The sequence below is a fragment of the Eschrichtius robustus genome, chromosome 14 (assembly GCF_028021215.1).
Source record: "Eschrichtius robustus isolate mEscRob2 chromosome 14, mEscRob2.pri, whole genome shotgun sequence".
Lineage (NCBI taxonomy): Eukaryota > Metazoa > Chordata > Mammalia > Artiodactyla > Eschrichtiidae > Eschrichtius > Eschrichtius robustus.
This window is the reverse complement of record NC_090837.1, coordinates 16,166,572-16,185,870: the sequence shown is the minus strand read 5'-3', so window position 1 is coordinate 16,185,870 and position 19,299 is coordinate 16,166,572. Positions and strand designations below refer to the sequence as shown.

The following is a 19,299-nucleotide window of genomic DNA, read 5'->3' as shown; positions in this document are numbered from 1 at the left end:
GTCCAAGTGAAAACCGTTTCAAGAATGGCAGAGGGGGTGAAACCACGTTAAATACTGCTAAAAGGTCAAGTAAAAAGAAAACTGAGATGCCCTTGAATTGACTATTGTGGAAGTCCCTGATGAACTCGGGAAGAGCTGTTTTGGTGGTGTGATGAGGATACAAGAACCTGGAGCAGGTTCAAGAGAGAATGGGAGGAAAGAACACAGAACAGTAAAAATAAACTCTTTTAAGCATATTGCTGTAAATGGGAGCCAAAGATAGGGGAGTGGAGGCGGGTGTGGGTCAAGGGAGTTGGTTTTGATTTTTCAAGGCTGGATATTCTCTCATGTATTTGTATGCTGTGGGGAGTGATCCACTGAGAGAGGAAAGCTGTTATCATAGGAGAAGGACAATTCCAGAGAGAATCCGCGCCTCCCCGCCAGCCACAACTTTTATCACACAGCAGGTAGTGATTACACACAGTGCTCTGAACCTAGCTTTTTGTACTAAACAATATAACTTGGAAATTAATCTACTTCAATCGATGCAGATCTGCCCCATGCTTTTTAATGGCTACACAGTGTTCCCTTCTGTGAAAGTACCATAGGCAGAAAGCCAGATAGATATCTATCTATGTTTACCTTCCCAAGTCAGCATTTTATTTTATTTTTTAAATATTTTTTTTGATGTGGACCATTTTTTTAAAGTCTTTATGGAATTTGTTACAACATTACTTCTGTTTTATGTTTTTGGTTTTGTGGCCGCAAGGCATGTGGGATCTTAGCTCCCTGACCAGGGACTAAACCCGCACCCCCCGCGCTGAAAGGCTAAGTCTTAACCACTGGACCACCAAGTCCCCGAAGTCAGCATTTTAGAAGCTGCTAAACTAGTGGCCGGTGATGTTTAAGAATTTTTTATCTTATGATGAAAAATTTCAAAAATGCAAAAATAGTGAATAGTATAGTGAACCTCCATATATCCATCATCCAGATTCAACTATTAACCAGACAAGGCCAAATCTGTTTAACCCACCCATCTCTTTTTGCTCAAGCATTTTAAAGCATATCCCAGACTTGGGACTGACATATACACACTACTATATATAAAATAGATAACTAATAAGGACCTACTGTATAGCACAGGGAACTCTACTCAATACTCTGTAATGGGCTATATGGGAAAAGAATCTAAATAAGAGTGGATATATGTATATGTATAACTGGTTCACTTTGCTGTACACCTGAAACTAACACAACACTGTAAATCAACTATACTCCAGTAAAAATTTTTAAAAATAAAGCATGTCCTAGATATCATGTAATTCCACTTCTGAATACTTCACTACACATCTCTAAAAATATGGACATTTTCTTATATAATCACAATGCCATTATCACACTTTAAAAAGAAGAATAAACCCCTTGGTTTCCTCTAATACTCATTTTATATTCAAATTCCAAACTGTCACCAAATTTTTTTTTCTACAATTGGTTTGATTGATTCAGACTCCAAAAGTGACTCAAAGGTGTTCTTTTAATCTAGAGCAGGCTCCTTCCTCCCCAACTTTTTATTCCATGCCACTGGCAGAGGCTTTTAGTTGTTCTATTTCCTCCAGGTCAGGGATGGGCTTTTGATTGTATAACTATATGTCTAAAAATATCTTTATGTTGTCTTTACAACTGATTGATACTTTGCTTGACTACTGACTTCTGGGTTAGAAATTGATTTCCCTCAGAATTTTGAAAGTACTGCCCCATTTTCACATCCAGTAATGCTACTGAACAGCCTGGTGCTCTTCTTATTCTTCATTATTTGTACATGATTTTATTTTATTTCTAGAAGCTTTAGAATCCTCTTTGTTCCTGATAATCTGAAATTTCAAGATGATGTGCCACAGTATGCACATTTTTCATTCACTGTGCCGGATACCTTTTAATCTGGACACCAGTGCCCTTCAATCTGACATTTTTCTTCTATTATTTCTTTGATCATATCTTCCTCTTTATTTTCTGTTCTCTTTTTGGAACTCCTGTTACCAAGACTTTAGATGGATTACTCCTTTATCTTCTATCATCTCATATTTACTGTTCTTTATTTGTCTTACTTTCTAGGAGATTTCTTATCTGTAATCCTTTTATTAATTTTTAAACTTTGACAATCACAGTTTTAAATTCCCAGGAGCTCTTTCTCATTCTGATAGTTCTTTTTTCATGACATCCTGTTCTTTATGAATACAATACCTTCTCATATCTCACAGAGTAGTAAGTGCTTATGAAGTTTTATTTTACTCTATTAGCTGTTTTTCTGATTTCTTTTTCTTATTTTTTGTTTCCAAACTGGAGACTTCCCTTATTTGTCTAGAGATTCTCAATGATCTGCTTTAAATTTTTTTAAAGAACTTTTTATTCGGGCACTTTTTAAATGTACACAGAAGAAGAAAGAATAGTATAATGAGCTCCCCCATGTACCCATCACCTGGCTTCAATAATTATCACTATTTTGCCAACCTTTTTTAATCTATTGCTCTCCCCTCCACACTCATACCTCTTCAAAGTTTTGGGTTTTGTTTGTTTGGGGGGTTTTTGTATCTGTCTTTAACAGTTCAGCACTAGTCAGGAATACTATGCACATGGTTGAGGCTTGCTTACTGGAAGGCATCACTTGTGGGTGATTCACTGGGGCAGCAAGTCTTTTCCTTAGATGAACCACAATGTCAGCATATTAGGATCTTTTTTTCCAGGTTTGGTTTGGTTTCTTCAGACAATAAACATCTAGACTTTTGCCGGGGCAGCTGGCATCTGAGCAAAAATGTTGTGTGCACCAGGAAGGGTGATGACAGTTCCTTTTGCAAACTTCAGTTTATACCCCTGTCACACGATGGCTCTGTATCACACCTTATGCTACCAATTCTTAAGACTCTCTAAGTCTTAAGAATCATCTCTTTCTCTTGGGATTCCCCTGAACATATACTTTTAGTTTTGGCTTTGCCCACACTGAAGGACAGGAAGGGACACTACTATCTCCATCTTCTAAAGTTGGGGGACAAGAGATACTACCTAGAGCTGAGGAACAAGTAATAAAGATTTAACTATAAGTTACAAAGATACTCTCCTCCAAAGAGGAATTAAAATGAATGAAATAAATACATTAGGAAGAAGGAGGAAAGAAAGGGGATGAACTGAGCCAAATGCTCATCTATCACAGCAAAAAACAAAAAAACAAACACACACACACACACACACACACACACACACACACACACACAATATATGGGGTTAGTAAACCAAGAAACAGCAATATAAGCCTTTTACTTAGAGATATGAAAGTAGTCACCAGAAGAAGGAAAAGCTGACACCATTAAAGTAACTGTCTATAAGGAACATGCTAGGGATGGGGCAAGAGACTCTCACTTTTCATTATGAGCCTAGATGTGCTACCTCAAGTTGTAATCAATCCATGTACATGTTTTTCTTTGATATAGGTATTTTTTAATTTAACAAAAGCATATAAGGGAAAGGGGAATTCTTTGATGTTTTCCCATTATTCTTAGGACAAAGACCTAAATCTTTTAACTAGCTCGTTAGGTCTGTTTAAAAACAACTTTTTAAAAAAAGGCATTTCTAACAATTTAATTATGAACACATCTTCTAGTAGTACAATCTCTAGCAGATCAATTCAAAGACTCACTCTGGCTAAGACATTTTATAAGAAAAGATAATGATTTGAGAATACTGAGAAACTAGATAGAAAAAAAAAAAAGAATGTACAGTTAAAAGTTACTAGACTGATAGTTAACTGGCAGGATGGATGACTTCTTTCCCAGAACAAGTTTTAACCCCATTAAAGTTTATCAGAAATTGCTTCAGTGTTTTTTTTTTTTTCCTTCAGGAATGCTAATTTCTTCCCAGAATGAGGCTGTAAATTACATTATGTAAAAAGGGTTTGTCACATACCTGGCTTGGGGCAATTTTTTCCTTACAAGTCTCTACAAATATTATCTAGACCAGTGCTGTCCAATAGAACTTTCTTCAATGATGGAAACGTTCTCTATCTTTGATGTTCAACATGGTAGCCGCTAGCCAGCCACATGTGGCTACTGAGGACTTGAAATGTGGCTAATGCAACTGAGTAACTAAAGTTTTAATTGTATTTAATTCTGATTAATTTAAATAGCCACATGTGGCTACTGGCTATTATATTAGACAGTGCAGATCTGGACCACCATGGTTTCCAGTCTCTCCTTGCCCCAAGCTCTTCTCTCTGCACTCAACCACTCTGGCCCGCTGTCATTTCTAATAAAACACATGCTCGCTCCCTCCACAGAGCTTTTCCATTTGTGGTCTCCCTTTCCTACCATGTTCTTCCCTCCCTATTCCCCAACTTCTTCATCTGGTTAGCTACTACTTTTCCTTCACTACCTCAAATTATGTTGTCCACGTATCTGTTCACTTGTTTATGGTTAATGTTTTGTCTCTCCACCACTACCACCACCACAACTCAACCCACCCACCAGCCAGAATACAAGCTCCATTTGAGCAAGGGTCCTGTCCCCCTTGCCCATCACTGTATTCCCACCACCTAGATACCACCATGCCTGGCTCTCAGTAGATACTTAGCCAATATCTAATGAATGAATGAATGACTGCCTTCTCACAATATCAACTGTCATCTCTCTTGGGGACTCCCAATATCCATCTGTAGACCCACTCTTGCTAGTGCAATTTAGTTCCAAATTTCCAACAAGCTTATGAGCATTTCTACTTAAAAGCCCCACTGTCTACACATTAACTATCCTTATCTCCACTCTGTTGCTAGATTAACCTTCAAAAACCTTGGCTTTATTTGTGTCATACAACTCCAAACAAAGAAATCTTCAAAGACATCCAAGAGAAAAGTCAACTGAGGCAAGAGTGAATACAGTGTACAAGTACTCCAAGTTTCTTAGGTCCTTTGTAAACCAATTATAAAAAGAAAGCAAGTAAAAAATGTCTCTGCAAAGACATAAAACGAGAAAGTGAAACTTACCACAAGTTCAAAAATGTCCATGAAGACAGAATGTCCCTTAGGTGTTTTCTCATTCAGACTGGCAGGAGACCAGATCCAATAGAAGTAAGTACCATCTGAAGAAAGGTGCACGGTGCTCATAGTGCTGCCCACAGGGAGGTGATTGGCTGGCATTGGCACCATCTGGCACACCTGGACATGAAAGGGAGGAAAACTTCATTAGTGTGACATGTAAATCCTGATTCTATCAGTTCATCATTAATGCCATTAAGTCCAAGAAGAGAATTCTTGGATTCTTGAATTCTTGGACCAGGCCTCCTGGTCAAAATAAAACTGACATTTATCTCTAAGAATAATATATGAAAATTACATGACAGAAATATAAGAGTTCATACAATGCGCCATGCAATAGATTAAAAGATTCCTGAGATTAATTCAAATTACATTTTAATAGGAAAAAGTTTTACTAAACACTTTGAATCTGCTATGCATGTGTGTTTTATCAAACATTTATTAAAAACAAAGCTTTTTAGGGGATATGGGGATATATGTATACATATAGTTGATTCACTTTGTTATACAGCAGAAACTGACACAACATTGTAAAGCAATTATACTCCAGTAAAGATGTTAAAAAAAAGAAAAAACCAAAGTTTTAGAGAAACAGTACTTTCTGAAATTCCCTTAGTACATAAATTTAAGGCTTAAGTATATTTAAAGGACAGGAACTATATTTTATTCATCTTTATATTCCCAGCACCTAATTCAGAGTCTAACTCAGAAATTAATCATTATGGAAGGAAGGAAAAAAGCGAAGGCGAGAGGAAAACAAAAGGGAAAGCAGAGAAGAGGGAGAAGGAGTAAAAAGATGAAGGTAGACACAGATCCTAACTTAGCACATGAGGGCTTACTGAAATTCACCACGTCCAGCAGGAGGGAAAAGATGAACACCCATTCTCTGTATTAGACATGAAGCATGTGTTTCTAATACTAAACATCTTTCAGTTTCAGTGTAATGAATAAGTTCTGCATCATTTCACATTAAATGTGCAGTTACATACTAATTTTTACTGCCAGAGAAAAGCACTTAAAATAAGAGAAAATGAGAATCAAGAGAACTGCTGAGTAGGTTTTGTTTTTTTAAAAAAAATCCAAGACTAGGAACAGAACTGAAAATCCCCAAATAAAAATAATTAGAGAAGGTCAGGTGCCTTCAGGAGACAGTAAGAATGACCTTCAGTTACTCCATCTCTTTGGGTGAGTCACTAGTTTTCCTAAGGTTATTACTTTTGACCCCCGAACTCATTTCATATGAACTTTTTTCCAGACTTGTTTTGGCTACCTCAAAAGTTAAAAAAGTCATTTAGTTGCTATAACCACACTTTGAAATTTGTAATGCCAAGAAATCTAGAAAGTTGACAGCTACTGAATGGCTTAAGCTACCCACAAATTGTTCCAATGCACCTATCTAGTTAGTGAGAACACTGCTTTCTTGGGCAACAAAGTTTTTGCAAAAACACAGAGGATACTGACATTACTTCAAATGTAAACCACGTTCCAAGATTTAACATCTGTTTAAGTCCCCAGGCTATTTCAAATAAATACAGGCAATGTTCTCATCTATCTGCATTACTGATAAGAAATGAAGTTAATTTGGCATCTATTTGTTCATTTTATTCATCTAACAATTTTTGGGGGCTTCGATTGTGGTGCAGTGGTTAAGAATCCGCCTGTCAGTGCAGGGGACACGGGTTCGAGCCCTGGTCCGGGAAGATCCCACATACCATGAAGCAACTAAGCCCGTGCGCCACGACTACTGAGCCTGTGCTCTAGAGCCCGTGAGCCACAACTACCAAGCCCGCGTGCTGCAACTACTGAAGCCTGCGCACCTAGAGCCCGTGCTCCACAACAAGAGAAGCCACTGCAATGAGAAGCCTGTGCACCGCAACGAAGAGTAGCGCCCCTTCGCTGCAGCTAGAGAAAGCCCGCGCGCAGCAACAAAAACCCAAGCAGCCAAAAATAAAATAAATAAAATTTAAAAAAAAAACAATTTTTGAGCACCTATGTGCTCTGCAGATGCAAAGGTGAGCAAGACTCAGTTCCTGTTCTCCAGGAAAGGCACAGTTGAGTGACAGACAAGAAAAGATGTAACATCCCACTTAAATCCTGGATGTGACTACTCTCAGGGCACTCACTCCACAGATGGTAACTCTAACCGTTCAGTTTGACTTTGGTTGAAAGGCAGAAAGTTGTAGCATAAAGAGCTCAAACTCTAGAGAGGATGGGTTCAAGTTCTCATGCTGCCATTATCGTGTGGCAAGATACTTGACCTCTCTAAGCTCACTCCTTCATTGAAGGACAAACACTTACTGAGTGCTTACAACATGCCTAGCCTCAGGTGCCTTAACTGTAAGATGAAACTGCCATAGTCACACCTCACAGATAAGGAGAGGAAGTATATGTAAATTGCCAAACCCACGGCCTGGCAAAGAGAGACACTGTTATTATCAATTATCAATCAAATGTTGTGCTACATTCTAAGGACACAAAGATGAGTAAGACAGGGTCCAGACCTAAAGGTGTGTGCGGTCTTGGGGAGGAGTTAGGCACAACAGCAGGCGATTTCAGTATAATATAGCAAGTACCATAACAGAGCGCTTTAAGAGCACCAAGGATGAGCTCAATCCCAAGCGCACAATGATTTTATCTAAACTCATTTCAAAGCTCCAATTCCCACAGAAAGGCTGTTTAGAACAAATTGAATAGGGAAATAAAGCCTTCCCAAAATAGATCTAGTTAAAAAAAAAAAAAGCTGGGATTTATACCATCTTTGACTCTCTAAAATTTTTTTAATCCTAAAAAAGTCTGTCGGCCTTAGTAACTCTTAGAGAGCACATTCACTCAGATCATGTGGGAAAACTTAAGACATTAGAGAAAAAACAGAATGCCCAAACGATAACAGTTAAAAGGATGCCACTCCGGCAGGAAACTATATCAACTGTGTTATTATTCCTTCTGATGATGTCACAAACTTCCCTTACTGTCTCCAAAATATAAAATACAAAGCCTCGGTGTTCTGTTTACCTGAAGGGTATTCTGGTCAATGACCTGGAAAAGAGAGTGAGGTTTATTGTCAAAAGATACAGGCCGGTGGAGAAGACTGCCACTGCCAAAAGCAATCCATCCTGGTTCCAGCTCCTCATTCCGGCAGTACACAAAACCTCTGTGGGGAAAAACAGTATACAGGCTAAGTCACCAGGTCATGTCTGAAACCTTGCAATGAGCTACAACAGACAAAACAACATTTCCCTCCTAATTTGTTTTCAATGACTAAGTATGCAAAACATCTGAAGGAGAATAAACATATTATATTAACTTTGAGACTGACAAACTATGGCAAATATTAATTTCCCACAACAAAGTGGAGAGGAGAAAAAGTTGGGGAAACGGTCTAATTAAATATACATAAGGATCTCAAACTGTGGTTTCTTTTGGCAGCAATTCATAGATCTTATATCCCAACTGAAAAAGAAAAAAAAATCACCGCTGAGCCAATGTCAAATCCAAGAACAAAAAGACTTAACTCGAAAAATATCCATTTATCAACATGGAGAAGTCACTAATATAAAAATTCTGATCACAGAGGAATTTCTGGCTAGAAGCTAGAAACAATGATTTTAGGGCTACCAAACTCTTTATAGAGTCAAAACAAAGCTGAAATGCATTAACAGAACCAGAGAGAGAAAGTGACAGTAAGAGAAAACCAGCCATTCAGACTTGTTTAGTCACTCGTCAGTCTATGGGGAGTTAGCACGCACTCCCAGGTGTCTTCATCACAGATTCAGGTAACGAGGAAAACGTTCCAGCCAAATCATTCAGCAAGTTCCATGCAACTGACCTGAGAGTACCATGTAATCCAGACCCCAATTTGCTTACTCCTCTTCCAACTGAGTTAGTAGTATACAGGTAAAGACCATCTGCCGTGACACAGCGTCCCAAGTCAGCATCTGAAATCGTTTTTTCACAAGTAAATTATATACATGCTTTTTCTAATGAAATTATTAACGTGCTTTTTCGAATGAAAAAGCCATTAGGAGGCTGAATGAAAGATAATCTCCCATTTCTTAAATAAGTGCTTCTTGGGAATTCCCTGGCAGTCCAGTGGGTTAGGACTCGGTGCTCTCACTGCCGGGCCCCAGGTTCGATCCCTGGTCGGGGAACTAAGATCCCTGCAAGATGCACTGTACTGCCAGAAATAAAAATAATAAAATAAGTGCTTCAATGTGACTTCCAGGGAAGATGGCTTGAACACCTAAAACAAAACTCCAAAATGCATGTAGGATTAGAGACCAAGATCAGGCAAAGAGGTCAGATAGTTATTAGCAGGAGAACCTGGTTCAGTCTGCCAAAGATTATTTTTCTTTTTTTTTTTTTTTGAATAGCAAAAATACATTCCTAACTCTAATCTGAAATGACTAAGCATACAATACTTTCCCTAAGGATTGTGTAATAAAAAAGGTGTGAGATTTAAGAGTTTGGGGCACTTATTAGTTGACATTGGGCCTCTTTGAACTTCAGTTTCTTCATCTGTAAGACGAAGATAATATGTACCTCAAGAGTTACTGTGATGGTTAAATGAGACAACATAGGTAAACACCCACACTGCTCTCTGGTACAAAGCCAGTGCCCCATAAATGGCAAATGATTTTATGTTGATAGACTGATGATATACATTGAACTAAAATCTACTCTTTGTGGATTTTCCATCTAGAGATCCTAATTTTAAATTTCTGGAGTGACACAGCACAAAAGTACAATATCACTTCTATTTAAAAAGAGCAATTATGTTTCCCCTTAGGTATATCTTCCCCAAGCTTAAAACAAATAGTATCTCTCTGAATGATAGTACGTGGTTTACTATCATATTCTAGAGAATTTACCTTAAGAGAGCTTACAAATAAAACTTTTTTTTTTTTTCAAAATTAATCCACTTACTATGTTTAAGTGGAGTTTCTCTACTATTTGTCATATTACAAGAAATCCAGTGTAATAGCACTCAAATTAGTACTAAGTATGTGGTTATCTTAAAAATTCAGTCTACTAATCCAAGACAACCGAGACTTGTTCCTATTAGTTCTTCAAAAAACAGTTAAAAGTAGGTAATCATTTTCAAAATATTAATTTCATTCCTTAAACATTTTATTTTAACTTAAAACTTATAAAAATACATTTATTCATCACTCTTTAGATTAAGGCCAAGGCCTTTTGAGTATGGATCTGACAAGGAGTGAGAGTGAAGGTGACAGAGTAAAACAAGATTGGCCAGAGTTGACACTTGTTGAAGCTGAGTGATGGGTATACAGGGTTTACTGTAGTATGCTTTCAACATCTGGGTATGTTGAACGTTTCCACATATTAAAAATTAAATAAGACTACTTTTTAAATTTTTATAAGAAAAACATCCTTTAGCCAGGAGCAAAACCAAAGGTACAAGAGAGTGAAAAGCATACAGATCAGCTTAATACCATCATCCTCAGTAAGAAATTACTCCAAAGGAGATATTAAAAGGAGTAAAAGGAGAGAGTAAAGAAAGGGGTTTTGGTTTTGTATGAATTTATAAATTTCCGCCTATAATGTTTAAGAACTTCTTGGGCATTGCAGGCTTTTTGCTTCTCCTATTGACTCCAGTTGAGTCAGTGAAGATAGTAACTCATATCCGGAAGTCTTGCCTCTGTTCCTCTCATCACTTTCACATGACTGTCTGGAAGAAACAGTGGACCGTGAAAAGGCACAGGCACTGCATGAGAGGTGTGCGGATGGCCCACTGCTTAGACTGAACCCCATTCCCTTATAGTTACCTAGGAAAGCTGCCCCCATCAAAAGTGTGAGAAGAAGGGGTGGGCAGAATAGACTCTGAATCCCACTCTAATTTCTTAGAGAATACCAATTTCTTAGAGATTGGCTTTGTTGAATCATTCTAAAGCATTCCATTTTTAAAAAAAATAAATTTATTTATTTAATTTTTTTTTGGCTGCATTGGGTCTTCATTGCTGCATGCGGGCTTTCTCTAGTTGCGGTGAGCGGGGGCTACTCTTCATTGCGGTGCGCAGGCTTCTCATTGCGGTGGCTTCTCTTGTTGCGGAGCACGGGCTCTAGGCGCACGGGCTTCAGTAGTTGGTGGCACGCAGGCTTAGTTGCTCCGCGGCATGTGGGATCTTCCCGGACCAGGGCTCGAACCCATGTCCCCTGCATTGGCAGGCGGATTCTTAACCACTGCACCATCAGGGAAGCCCTAAAAGCATTCCATTTCTAAATGTAAATAATTTCCTAGGGTTTTTTAAATTCCTACTTTATCACTTATGTAATATTTAATGATATAATCACAAGTACCAATTACAATAACAAACAGGTTTGGAAGCAAGGCAAACTCTTGGCAAGCCTGCAGCTCCGTAGGTGGGAGCAGCAGTGCACAGACTCTAAGAAGAGCCTACTGGCCTCATGGGTTTTGTGTGCCACGGCACCGGTCAGTACATCTACCAAGCAAATAAAGAGGCCTAATTCATCTGGTAAGTCAGTTAACTGCAGGTCATTTCAGAGACCTTCTGCCATTTTCACTGAGATCACAGAATAAACAGATATGTAATACCTGTGAAACTGTGTAAAAACATTTTAATCTAGTCCCCTTTATTTAAAGGGGATACTTAACAATTCATGCTCCTTTGAACAATCTCTTTTTTTTTTTTTTTTTTTTTTGCTTTTAGGACAAGAGGTTCACCAGCATACACACAATAAATTACTAAAAGAAACAGTATCAGGCAACAAGACCTGATACTCTATTCGTGGACTTAAGGCTCCCATGCCCAAATTCAAATACCCAGGAATTTAAGTAATTCATGCCTCCTTGGCAGGAGTGTATGGATGATCCTTTTCCCTTGCGATAGTAAAACCTATCCATTTTCTTACCTCACTGAGTATCAGCTTTTATACTTTTACTGATAAAGCAGACAATGATTACCCTGTATAGGAACCTTGAGCTCTTAATTAAAAGGAATACAGAGTTATATCTAAATCGTTTGCCACAGTTATCTAAAACCACTCTTTTCATATCTTAATTTCAATCACAGGACCAAAACCCTTGCATTACCTTTATTTTCAGAACTGGAGCCAGTGTTGCTATCTGGTGCAGGCAACATGTCTTCATACCCCCATGATACTATGTGTTTGCCACCAAGCAAACAGGAGGGGGATCCAGGTCCCCCTTCCAAAAGCAACAGCCTAAATAGGGGAGACAGAGAATCATAAAGACACCGAGACTATCCATTTCAGCAAGAAGATAAAAGTCTACTTAACATCTCAAAGAGCAGAAAACTAAAATAGTTCTACACAAATACTATACATCTGAAAAGACATTAACAATACATATATTTTTAAATTAGAAAATTACAAAGTAGTGCTTATGGAAATGTTATAATAAAATTGTAGCTGTGTGTAAAATGTATATATTTTACACGTATACATATCTGAGAGAGAGAGAGAGAGAGAAGGGGAGGGATGGAGAGAAAGGGGTATGAACTAGGAAACACATATAACACATACAACACTAGGAGTGGTTATCTTTGAGTAGTGAGATTATGAATGACGTTCACGTTTTTCTTTATACCTTAACATCTTATCATCTTGAAACCTACAATAAGAATTCATTACAAGCTATTGCACTTTTTTTACCACAAAAATTAAAAAATGAAAAATAACATGCTCTAGGAACACCTTCCAAGAAGGAAAGAAACAAAATTCTCACTTAAGATGAAAAGAATAACATACTTATTTTAAAATATGAGTCATTAATTGACAAAAAAAAAGAGTTTAGCAATTTACTTATTACAAGAGCTTTTATGCACAAGGCTCCCTTGTGTAGAAGGAGGGTGAGGATCCAAAGTGACAACTTACCTATACAGCACATCGGCTACAGGCAGGGACCCTAGATCTGTCTGTTTCTGTAATAGATGGACTGTATGAACAAAAGTTTTCAATGATCCCCTAAAAATAAAAGGAAGGAACAGAAAATCATCAAAACTGAAACGTCAAATAAGGTTGTTAATGTCATTTTTATTAACCACACGGAGAGCTTCCAAATTTGGTCTGCTTCTGCCAATCAGTAGATGTGTTGTACAAAATGTCAAAACAGACGTGATTCTTACCATGCCAGTTATGATATTCTTCTTGTATTTGCAAAGGTAAATAATGTTCCCCTAACATAAAAGTTCAAAACATAAAGCTCAAGCACAAAGAATGTGTGGCTATTATGCCTGATACGGTTTCATCATCAAGTTGATCTCTAGCTGAAGGAGATATTTCATAGGAAGAGGTCATATTTGAAGTGTAGCAGTATTTCTAGGCTTAATTTTTTAATATCTTTGTTAAGTTCATCCATTTTACATAAACATCTCACACATTAAATATGACTGAAGAGGAAAACATTCAAAAATAATTAATACTTTGTGCTAAGAGGTGTTCCTTCTGCTTCCCCCGGCTGTGCAGTATGTGACTGTAATACTTGCAGAGCTCACTAAGACCCCATTTCCTTTTGGTTCCCAAAGCTTGAGGCTCTGGGAAGTCTATAGTTTGGTCAGCAGCATCTAAAAGAAGGTGCTTTTAAGATGCACAAGACTTACCTGGCCAGATCCCAAGTATAAATCACCCCAAGAACATTTCCTGAGCTAAATGATCACCAGTATCAGATGGGCTGACTTCAGATTGCTACCTTATTCTCTTAGCCAAGGCTTTAATTGCTAGGTATCATGCGCCTAAACCCCAAAAAGAAATGGAATACCTAACACAGGACCAAGAAGGCCTAGAGTCCTCCTTTTTTTCTTAAATTTTATTTATTTTTTATTTTTTATTTTTGGCTGCGCTGGGTCTTCGTTGCTACACGTGGGCTTTTCTCTGGTTGCAGCAACCAGGGGCTACTCTTCGTTGTGGTGTGCAGGCTTCTCATTGCGGTGGCTTCTCTTGTTGGGAGCACAGGCTCTAGGCACGCGGGTTTCAGTAGTTGTGGCACACGGGCTTAGTTGTTCCGCAGCATGTGGGATCTTCCCGGACCAGGGCTTGAACCCGTGTCTCCTGCATTGGCAGGCGGATTCTTAACCACTGCACCACCAGGGAAGCCCGAACCCTCCTCTTAATTGCCCCTTTCACTATCTCTGGTGTTCAAAGAATCAAAACCAAAGAACCATATAAGGCAGGGAGGCAGCAGACACAGTATAAAAGCACAAGTTGGGAGTCAGGACCCACAGGCTCTGAAACCCGGCTCTGCCACTCACCAGCGGCACCATGTCAGTCCTGTTGCCAAATTCCTATGTCCTTCATCTGTCCAATAGGGATACCTCCCCAGGGTACAACGAGGTTAAAAGAAAGGGGCAAAGGCACAATGGAACATTTAAAACATTAAACCAACTATAAGATATTATTAGCTGCCAGATTCAGATTTTAAGAGTAAAATTTAGGGACTTCACTGGTGGTCCAGTGGGTAAGACTCCATGCTCCAATGCAGGGGGCCCGGCTTCAATCCCTGGTCAGGGAACTAGACCCCACATGCATGCTGCAACTATGTCTACATGCTGCAACTAAGACCTGGCACAGCCTAAATAAATAAATAAATAGTAAAATTTAAACTCCTTCCATGACTCCTAAGCCCCTACATGGTCTGGACTCTCATCTCCTGCCTCTCTCCTACCATTGCATTCCAGCCACCCTGCTCACTTTGCTGTCCTACCCCAAGCACAGAAAAAGCATCAGATTTGTGCCACTTGCTGCTCCTCTTGCCTGGAACTCCCTGTCACTGGCTTTTTTGCATGGCTGGCTCTCTCTCATCATCTAGGCCTCAGCTCAAATGTCTCCTATTCAGTAAGGCCTTCTCTGGTATCTCTAGCTAATGCTGGACCCCCACCTCCACTTAAGTCATTCTCTATTATTAAAATATCCTGATTTGTCTTCTTACAGTGAACATCCCTCTCAGAAATTATCCTATATATGCATTTGTTGCTAGTTGTCTGCCTCTCTCAGTCTCATGTAAACCTTGCAATTTTAGGGACCATTACCTTGCTCACTGCTGTATCCGCACTGCCTAGTAGAGTCTCTTGCACGTGGTAAATGAGCAATAATGACTGACAAAATGAAATCCATTCAACTGTAAGATTAGAGACCATGAGTCACCATGAGTCATTATTTCCCTAAGACGTGCAAGGTTCCTGGCACATCAAAGATGTTCGATAAATGTTAGCTGGTTGAAATGAATGAACATCTTCAAAATATTTTTTTGGAAACGTTGTTCTGTCTTTGAGAGCATCAATCTCAAAAGTTCAATGATATGCTCCTAAATAACTTCATTTAAGGAGATGATCTAACACTGAAAAGCACATGATTGAGGTAAATAAAGTCCAGAACAAGGTGATAATATTAGCAATAATGTAGGTACCATCTAAAACAAAAACAAAAATACACACCCAAGAAGAAGAAAGTAAAAAACACTCATTTCAACGTTTCTGCTGAACGGAATTTGGAATCTCAAGTACATGAAGCGATTTCAATAACTCTCTCTTGGTTCAGACTAAATTAGGGTACATAATAAAAAAGTGAGTTTTATGATCCCATGTTCATTAAAAACATTTGAAACTAAAGAGTTGATAATTACTCCAAACATCCTAAATCTGTCTAAAGATAGGACTATCTAAAAGCAAAACTTCCCAAAGTAGGACTTTTGCATTAATAACAAATCTATTTAGGGCTCAAAACTGTCTTCTGCATATCCAAAAAAAAATAAATCAGTCCAATATAAAGCCTTTACAGGGAAACTTATTTCAGTACCGCCCAATAATGTCTCCAGAATTAAGCTCATGTCAGGATTTCCATAATCAACCACAGTCTTCAAGGATCTAAAACTAGGCTATGACCGTTTGCTCAGGGCAAAGAAACTGACAATAAATGCTGGTGCCATTGTGCCTTAAAAATAGCTTCAGATTCAACCATTTGAAGGTCAACTTTGAAACCATAAAAATAGGGAAAGGAGTCTTATAGCTAGGAACTTCATAATCCTCCAAGAAGAACTTTTCCACATTTGCTTTGCTAACAAAAGGAAGAACTCAATCAAAGAAAAAAGTATGGAGGGAGAGAGATTAGTGACACTAATCTATCAGACCGTGGTCCTAATTGGTCCCCAGACAATTAGGTTAGAAGAAAGCAAAGGTAGTGAAATTTTTTCTCACAAATATGTGAGAATGATCATACAGTTTACTGGGCAGGAGAATGTAAGAAATCCTCTCCTGGAAAAGTAACTCCAAGCACGTTTCCTATTGACAGTACATCAGTAACATCAACTTACAAACGAAGGACAGTATACTATTAAATCTTGCTACACACAGAGAGATCTTTCAGTTAAATTGATGGAGCCAAGCATCAAGGTCCAGAAATATAATTTGTGACCAAGTCTGTGTGACTGAGTCCAGGCGAGTAATAACCCATTCACTCACTGACATACTCCTTACAGACATGCAGGAAAAAAAATTAAAAGCTCTACATATTTTTTGACTGTCCTTCCAGGAGAAATACAGATACAACATCCTCTACTAACTACCTGATGTAAAACAGTAACCATCTAAGGTTGAGTAGACAATGGCAAGTGTTGATTCTCCATTTTAAACTGTTTAAGCTGTTATCATGGTATAACAGAAAGCAAAAACTTGAACTTGGGTTTCAACTCCAGCTCCTGGTACCAAGTTTTGGTGGAAGCATCTTATGCATTGTCAAGGCTGCGAAATTCAATACTGAAAACGAAGAAGGACTTCTGAATGTTAAGACTTCCAACTAATACGCCTGCCCTCTTATTCACTCACCCAACCCAGGAAGCAGCCATCACGAGGTCACCAGTTGGTACCTTTGATTTTCCTTACCTGGCACATGCCAAAGCCACCAGGGCAGCAGCAGCATTTTCTTTTTGCTTATGTGGGATGTGTCGGCCTGTGTCAGAAGTCTCCTCTAGCCAAGAGCACAGCAAAGTTTCGATTCCATTCAGACAGTCAGCAGGCTCCTTGGTCAAGCTCAAAGGCTGGCAGTCGCGAAGGCAGTTCAATAGCACCTCAGCAGTTATGTTACAGAGAGAAGGGTCCGTTCTACTCTGGGACTGAATAAGGGGGAAGACCAGCAGGAGCCCCATCCTTGACGTGAAGGGAGCTTGCTCGGGTTGCTGCAACAAGCCCTGGCGTTTGAGCAGGGCCAAAGTTTCTTCGTCACCCGAACTTTCCCTTTCATGCTGTTCTTCCAAGGCCAGCTGGCGCTGGGCATTCCACAGTCCTCGCAAGGCATTCAGGCGGTATTCCAGCAGGCGGGCATACGCATTGCTCTGATTCCCACAAACGGAGCGCAAACGTTCTGCTAATTCCGTCGGATTCTTGGTCTCAAATGTTAAAATCTAAGGAAAGAACCAATAGAGAAGAAGTTGGTATGTACTGCTTTCACCACTGCTCTCATCTATGGAAGCAAATCTATCCAGTGGCATCTACAAATGGTCCACATCAAAAAATCTTTTAATTGTGGCCAAAGCCAGGTTGCTGATGGAGATTTTTTTCCTTGGCATTTCTGCTAATGCTCCTATTAAAAGTGAGATTAGAACCCAAATCATGAAAATAATTAAGTGTGGAGGTCAAAAGTTAATTTGAGTAGCTTATTTTAGAAAGTTGAGGTATAAATATTTATTCAATGCTCAGGTTATAAATCTAAGTCTCTAACTTCTATTACCAGGTAGGTTGTCAGTGAAAACAGAACAAGTTTCATCTTCAAGATCTAATATACCAACTAATAAATGATTGTTTATTATTCTTTGATTTTGAAGAACACTCCATTCTTACTACTGTTAATCCATTATTTCAATTGGTGACATGGTATAGATTTATCCAGTTCACACTGATAATGGATCCACCCTTATTTTCTCACCAAAAACATACAATTATCAGGAGACCTCCTTCAGATTTTCAGCAGCTGGGGAAATGATAAAACCATTAAATCCTCAATCAACTAGGAAAGGAAACAGCTATGAAGATAAAGAATCAAACTAAATTTATGATGCAAATAATTTACGCATGTAAGTGTGACTAAGTTAAAATGAACAGACTGTTGTAACCAGCAAATAAGAGGCCACTCTTGGAACAAGCACATTAAAACAGATTATCAGGCGCCAGAGGTGTCTGGTTCTCAGTAGACCAGAAAGTCAGGGTGGGGAGAGGCTTGGAGTAAAAGCAAAGAAAATTCTGTCAAGTCATTGGCACTGACATTTTAAAGGGTCACAGGTCACTTTATTTCTCTCATAAACCTGCAAAATACTTCTTTTTTAATCTCAAATTTTGCCCTTAAAACTGTTAGCCCAATAAAACAACAAGAACTTCCAGAGAAATGTAAACCCTGTAACTGCCTAGCTTAGCTATACATGCAAGTCGCTAAACTGAACTGAAAAAATGTTCAGTTTGAAAACAAATTCCAATTCAAAAAATGAACTACATATGCATCTCATTTAACTGATTTGAAAAAATATTCATTGTTTTAATAAGTAACCAATTCAAGCTTCAGTTCTAGTGTGTCAGATCAGAAATAATATCCAAATGCCATAAAATTTCAACCAACAACGTAGCAATAAAAAGAAATGAACTACTGATATCCACAACCTCAGTGAATCTCAGTGGCATTTTGTTGAGTGAAAGAAGTCAATTTCAAAAGGTTCCATCTGCATTATTCTATTTATATGACTTTCTGGAAAAAAAAAATCTATAGTGATAGAGAACAGATCAGTGGTTGCCAGAGGCTGGGGTACAGGCAGGGTGTGACTATGTAGGGATAGTATGAGGGAGTTTGGGGAGGCAAACAAACTGTTCTATATCCTGGTTGTGCTGGTGGTTACATGAATCTATACATGTGTTAAGATTCATGGAACTGCACACCCACCCCCCCAAAAATGGTCAAGTCTACCATATGATAATTTTAAAATAAAATTTAAAACAGTTCTAATCAGGCTATGGTTGCATTCAACTAGGTATCATTGGGTAAAGCGATATTGCAAATCATATTATTAAAAATAAGAAATAGGAACATTTTTATTTAGTTTTTAATACAACAGTATCAAATAATGATTGATTAAATGTCCTTTATCATCAAGTCATACAAATTGTATTTCCCTACCCTTTTGTCTTGACTCATCAAACACAAATTACCCTTTTGATTATTTTTCACATGACAGCAGATAAAATAACTCCAAATTCCTTTAAAAACGATCG

At 38.4% G+C, this 19,299-nt stretch overlaps 1 protein-coding gene across 4 annotated transcripts in view; it reads right to left on the bottom strand.

Annotated features, from left to right (window-relative positions):
• Positions 1–19,299, bottom strand: part of HECTD4 (HECT domain E3 ubiquitin protein ligase 4) — a 199,788-nt gene that overhangs the window by 133,166 nt on the left and 47,323 nt on the right. For all 4 annotated transcript variants that reach the window (XM_068562278.1, XM_068562280.1, XM_068562282.1 and 1 more), the window contains exons 2-7: positions 16,930–17,447; positions 12,932–13,021; positions 12,129–12,259; positions 8,883–8,991; positions 8,069–8,207; positions 5,006–5,176 (exon numbers count right to left, since the gene is read on the bottom strand). In XM_068562278.1, the coding sequence (XP_068418379.1) occupies positions 5,006–5,176; positions 8,069–8,207; positions 8,883–8,991; positions 12,129–12,259; positions 12,932–13,021; positions 16,930–17,447 (1,158 nt within the window). The remainder of the gene's footprint in view (positions 1–5,005; positions 5,177–8,068; positions 8,208–8,882; positions 8,992–12,128; positions 12,260–12,931; positions 13,022–16,929; positions 17,448–19,299) is intronic.